Here is a 6,548-nt window from a genome sequence, read left to right as displayed (position 1 = left end):
ATTCCATCATTTTCATTAACACCTCTTCTACAACCCTTGCTGTCCAGATTCAAAAATGATTTACTGACATGAAAGGGAAAATCCAATATTCAAAACAATACACAATTGCAGGTAACACAATACACCCTAAAATAAATTAAGACCGGTGTTATGATACTGATAGTTTCACAGGAGGTTGGTGGCGCCTTAATTGTGGAGGACGGGCTCGTGGTAATGGCTGGAGCGGAATTCGTGGAATGGTATCAATTACATGTGTTTGATGCCATTACATTTACGCCGTTCCAGCCATTATTATGAGCCGTCCTCCCCTCAGCCTCCACTGGATGGTTTGTCGGGACTGATGGTTTGTTTACATAGCTGATGGTTTCTATGGCTGTGGCTAGATGGAGTAGGCCTACAGCTCCATCTAGTTGTCGCGTCAGGGACAACAGTTGTTGACAACTTGCTAAACCTAATTTGCTACATTAGTTATTCTAACCTGCTACGTTAGTTCTCCTAACCTGCTAATTAATTAGATCCTCCTTTACAGCAACACTGCTGGCTTCAGAGCGAAGTGAAATCCCATAAGGCACAGAGTTATTGAGTTTGTGTAATTTCACACAAAATAATGGCGGGTGCCTAATTATATGCCACGTGCATTCGTTTATGGCGGATTTCGATACTTGACACATGTACAAGATTAAATACCTCCCAAATTAAAATGTGTAACTGTTACTGAGGTTTATATCTTGTATAACAACAGGGGGGATTTCTTTTGAATTTCATGCTTGTTTTATTATTTAAACGTGGAACATGAATTGCATCATTCAAGTCATATGTGTGTCCCGGGTTGATGGGTTTATTGATCCCCTTGCCTGGCTACCCAAACGCAACGCTCCAGCCAAACGCCACGCCCACAAACGTTTATTCTCTGCAACGAGTCTGTATTTAAATCCTTCCAGATGATTTGTAGAACGCAAACACATAACGGTTCTGATTGGTCCAAGAAACCGATGGGTGAGAATCTCCCCTTCCCACAGTGGGGTCACAGTTTGTAGCCAAAACAGTTCCGACGCTACAAACATTAGTTGGCACATCTATGGTACCGACATCAGACGAGTCCCGTGGGACTCGCGGTGGATTGAGACGCAGTCCATGCAAAAAAATGGACTGACCAATTTAGATATTTTTTAAATACATACAACTTAAAAGTTGAATTTCAATACATTTGTATTTGAAATCTTTTGGACATCAGAACATCTTGAGGGAATCCTATTTGAGTCAGAAAAGGATATTCATATGATAGGTAAGATATACAAAACTTTGCAGAGAGCCTACCCAACTGACAATCACTTACAAAAAATATATACATTGGAACCAAGAACTGAGAAGTCATAATACCCATAAAACCTAGCCGTCAAACGGAAATGGAACCAATCGTTTTCCACCATTCATTTTTCCCCATAGGGGATTTTAGAAACACTTAAAATAAGGGCTGTGTTTTGTGTAGGCTTACCCTGGCGTGACGTTTTGATAAGTGTAAATCTCTCTATGACAAGGTGACATCAATATATTCGCCTGTATTTACCGCCCCCCCCCAAAAAAAAAAAATTAGTTTTTGCTAATGTGTCTATCATAAACTACAAATGCCAATGACGATCTGGACTAGACTGCCGAATCGAGGCAAAGGTAAGAATCTCTAGATTAACTAATGTTAGCTAAATGTAGTAATGAATAAATTGGCTACATTTCTTAATTTACAATTCTGTGTACTGTCTTGTGCAAGTTTTAAATTGACACAATACCTGTTAGCAAAGGTGTCAGCTAGAGATGATGTGGGGGGATTTGTAGTTTTGCATGTCTACTTTGATGCTAATTAACATTTTCGAATCAAGAGTAAATAGAGCCGAATATATTGATAAGTCACCTTGTCCGAGAGAGATTTACATGGTTATCAAAACGTCACACCAGGATAAGCCTACACAAAACACAGCCCTTATTTTAAGTGTTTCTAAAATCCCCTATGGAGAAAATGAATGGTGGAAAACGATTGGAACCATTTCCCAGTTTGACCGCTAGATTTATGGGTATTATGACAGCTCCACTGTGGGGCTCTATTGGCACAAATTGGAGGGAATGTTGGAACATAAATAACAAAATTACAAAGAACAAAAATGTACACTTAATCCTGTATAAACTAATGTATAGAATTTATTACACAAGAAACGAAATTCACAAATTTTACAGCACAACGGCCAAATTATGTCTTAAGTGTAAAACTAACAATGACTCAATAACCCATGCCTTCTGGGAATGCTATAAAGTCCAAAAGTTATGGGCGGAGTTAGAAAGTTGGCTGTCAGAAGTATTACAATGGAAATGTACTTTTATTCTGTCTGTCTGCATATTTCAAGACATGGCATACGTGGGTGCAGAGAGATACTTTTCTCGTCAATCATCTTAAACGTATACTTAAACTGTAAAATCAACCAATCCTCCATCGTTAACACAATGGAAAGGTCAAATCCTTTATTATCTAAATGTTGAAACAGAGAGAGAGAAACAAAATGGTGCAGTTTGAGGCCATGTGGCGGAGACTGTTGCGGGCGCTGGAGATGGGGGTGTGAGCAGGTGGGTCTGGGCAGGGTGATGTTGTGGCTGTTTGTCTGCGTATGTTTCGTACGGCAAAAATTTTTTTTTACGTATCATGACCAGGACGTGGCTGGTCCACCATTAGAGGGTGTTTTTCCAGCTGGTGTTTTTTGAGATGGTACTGTCTTTCAAAGTCCTCATTGCACTCTGAGCATCTGAAGGGCCGATCTCCCTTATAAACAATGCACTCGTGCGTATCGCGATCCTGGCGCTCCTTGAACGTCTTGCCACAGCCTGAGCACCAGTAGTCTTCTCCAATGTGTTTGCGTTCATGGTTGTCTCGCGATTTAGGATATACAAACATCATTCCACACACAGAGCAACTGCAGGGTTTTTCTATAGTCTCCTCAACTCGATTTTCTGGGTCGTCAGTCTGCTCCACCATTAGAGGGTGTTTTTCCAGCTGGTGTTGTTTGAGATGGTACTGCCTTTGAAAGGCTTCACTGCATTCGGAGCAGCTGAAGGGCCGTTCTCCTTTGTAAACAATGCACTCGTGCGTGTCACGATCCCCGCGCTCCTTGAACATCTCACCACAGTCTGAGCACCAATAGTTTTTTCCAGCATGACCACGCTCATGCGTGTCACGAGATGTGGCCTGCAGGAAGGTTTTTTCGCACATAGAGCAACTGTAGGTTTTCACTGTGTGTTTGGATCGCTGGTGCCTGGTCAAGAAATTCTGAAACTTGAATTTCTCACCACAGATATTGCAGCTAAAGGGCATCCCTGTGTGTGTTATCATGTGACTTGTCATTCTGCGTTTTTTGTTCTCAGTTTTTCCACATATTTCACAAGTGTACCTTTTATTATATTTCTTCTTTACGGGTGCCGGAGCATCCTCAGTTGACACCAGCAACGGACTCTGTTCTCTCTTTAAGTCCTCGAGTCCAAGTTCTTTGGATCCCCCAGAGGCTTGACTTCTCTCTTCCTCATCACTTTCTCCTGTGATATTCTGGTTGGCCTTGTGAGTCTCTGGAATCCACTCGCTGTAACCTGGAAAGGAAGTCACCAACAATACATTTCACAGGGATGTTTCACAGTGACCCATATTGGCCAATACAGAAGCTAAGAGTATAACTCCTACTGCAGAGTTTGCCTGTGCTTTTTGTATTAAACATACATTCAAATAATAGCTTCAACTGACCTTGAGACTCCATTTCATCATCATCCATTTCCTCCTGTTTAATGACCAGTGGTGCAGGCCATGTCTCCACCCCCTTCCAAAAGACAACCAATGCTGTTATGAACTCTTATCAGCCTTTAGGCCAGTAGGATCATACAGCAACAGTTACACTAGCATCTTTGTTAAAACAATTGTTTTTTATATATAAAAACAAAACAGGGGGAATGACACCAAAATAATGTTATATTGTACACATATACATTTCTTCAGAAGGGCATTTATGTTTAAATGAGTATCCTTGGGAGCCCTAAACGTTTTATCATCTGTAGCCTAGACAGTATAGAGCTTGCCTAGGCATCATTCAAAGCCTTATTATTTGCAGTTACAGGCCTGCTACACAGGACGTGACACTTTTGCAGAGCACGAGTTCGCATGGTTTTCAATTAAATATGGCTGGGCCTAGCCAGAGCAGCTCTGAGACATATCTACCCTTACAAAATCAGCAGCCAAACCACAAGCTAAACTCACCATGTCTGTCATCTGACCAAGAGGCTGCAATGGCTCTTCTCCCTCTGGTAACAGTGATGGTGGACCTTTGTCTTCCACAGTAGGATCACCTTCTAGCCAAAGACCATTGGCCTCTTGTTCATTGAGGATTTGCTCCACGACTGGGAAGTTTCTCAAACCTGTTGGGGAAGCTAACATACAAAAACAGATTGAGATTTTCTAAAAATGTTGTTCAACACAAAACAGGGATATCGAGGCTCAGATTTCACAAACAGTGGCGTAAAGTACTTAAGTAAAAATACTTTAACATACCAAAAAACGACTTCAGTAGTATCTGTACTTTACCATTTATATTTGACAACTTTTACTAAACTACATTCCTACAGAAAATAGTGTACTTTTTACTCCATATATTTTCCCTGACATCCAAAAGTACTTCTTACATTGACAGGAAAATGGTCCAATTCACACACTTATCAAGAGAACATCCCTGGTCATCCCTACTGCCTCTGATCTGGCGGACTCACTAAACACAAATGCTTCATTTGTAAACTGTCTGTGTGTTGGAGTGTGCCCATGGCTATCCGTCAATACAAATATGAAAATTGTGCCTTCTGGTTGCTTAAAATAAGGAATTTGAAATGGTTTATACTTCTACTTTTGATACTTAAGTACATTTTAGGAATTCCATTTACTTTTAATACTTAAGAAGTATATTTAAAACCCAAATACTTTGACTTTTACTCAATTAGTATTTTACTGGGTGACTTTCACTTTAACATGAGTCATTTTCTATTAAGGTACCTTCACTTTTACTCAAGTATGACAATTGAGTACTTTTTCCACCACTGCATAGTGGAAATATGCCATCATCACTCATGGCAGGATGGCGTAGCCATCTTTATCTGAGAAATATATTCTATAGCAACTTTTCACTAAGGAGAATGATAGTAGCATAGTAATAGTCATACTAACTCTACTGGCAACAGACTGTTACCAAGGTTACTCCGTGGATATCAGTTCGTAAAAAAACATGCAATCGTCTCTACAAGACAGAATGTTGAATACAATGTTATTTTAACATATCTACCGGTTGTCCGTTGGTCCTTTTGGCGGTAGGAATTGGAGATCGGGTAACCACAGGAAAGTGTTGTTTACCCAACCTTGCTGCACTAGTAGGTTCTGTTTATTTTCCATCTCCTGACGCATTTCACGTGATGCACAATATGTAAACAATAGCCGAACGTTTTCAACCAAAGCGCATTGTCGCAATCAGCTGGAAGTGCTTGTGAAAGTTGCCAGGTGCTTGCGTGGAACAATGTTTGGTCTTGCTCTTCGGTTAAACTCGGCAATTGTTAACATATTGTTCAAGTGGCGTGCAAATTGCGTCAGCATTGAAAATACAAAACCGACCAGCGTACTGAAAGTCGGGTTATTAACACTACTCTGGATACTATAGGCCGTCATAGTAAATAATAATTTGTTCTTAACTGACTTGCCTAGTTAAATAAATAAAATAAACATGTATTTTGTCTCAGATTACCTCCTACATAAGGACAAAATCAGTGGACAACTGGTAAAGTACGTTCAAATTAAGTTTATTCAAGTCTGACTTGTGATGGGACTGTTAAAAAGTGAGCCTACACGTTAGAGACGAGAGAGGAGTTACTGTCCAGACTTGGAGCCAAGGCGCCCCCCCCCCAGACAGGCGACTGTTAGATAGCCTCTTCGCCCGAGATGTGTAAGGTTACAGGTCTCCCGGAGTGAAGAGGCTACTAACGTTAACTAGTTACTGTAGCCGACAAGTGGGGTAGTGACATGGCTTGCTAGCCAATTGTATCCAAGCTTCATACAGACACCTGGTTATTATGCGTATAGGCTAACTTAGCTAGCTCTCACCTGGTTTTTGAATGCTCTCCATGCAGTTAGCTGGCTTCTCCTTCCCGATGCTATTCTCCATCGACTGCAACTTTATCGATCTTTGGTTTTGTTCATGCAACATTTCCACTCGAAGAGCAGCATACGTTTCTCCCATAAGTTGGCAGATGTCTTGCAAGGCTTTTTCTGTCAAAGTTTCCATAATGAAGGCAACACGAGAACGAAAGGCGAGTTCGAAAGACATGGCTACAAAATTCACCAACCTCGCTAATTTAGCCTAGTTTGTGTGAAGTTACTGTGGAACCTTTGAATTGCTGGTGGCCGTTTGGTTCCGGACAGCTGACGAGGTTGCGCCGGTGATATACCGTAAACAGTCGTTTATCTGCCTCTTTAATTTCACCTGCTGTTTGAG

The 6,548-nt window shown here is 41.0% G+C and overlaps 1 protein-coding gene across 1 annotated transcript; it reads right to left on the bottom strand.

Annotated features, from left to right (window-relative positions):
- Positions 1-2,173: 2,173 nt before the first annotated feature.
- Positions 2,174-6,469, bottom strand: LOC311110460 (zinc finger Y-chromosomal protein 1-like). The gene is made up of 4 exons (XM_084189011.1): positions 6,158-6,469; positions 4,280-4,449; positions 3,773-3,845; positions 2,174-3,621 (listed from the first exon to the last, which is right to left on the bottom strand). The coding sequence occupies exons 1-4, from the start codon at positions 6,378-6,380 to the stop codon at positions 2,678-2,680; spliced, it is 1,410 nt and encodes a 469-aa protein (XP_084045137.1). The 5' UTR covers positions 6,381-6,469; the 3' UTR covers positions 2,174-2,677.
- Positions 6,470-6,548: the final 79 nt, after the last annotated feature.

This window comes from Coregonus lavaretus (genome assembly GCF_964263955.1).
Source record: "Coregonus lavaretus genome assembly, contig: SUPER_35_unloc_6, whole genome shotgun sequence".
Lineage (NCBI taxonomy): Eukaryota > Metazoa > Chordata > Actinopteri > Salmoniformes > Salmonidae > Coregonus > Coregonus lavaretus.
The sequence above is the reverse complement of the archived record's forward strand: the minus strand, read 5'-3'. Positions and strand labels throughout refer to the sequence as shown.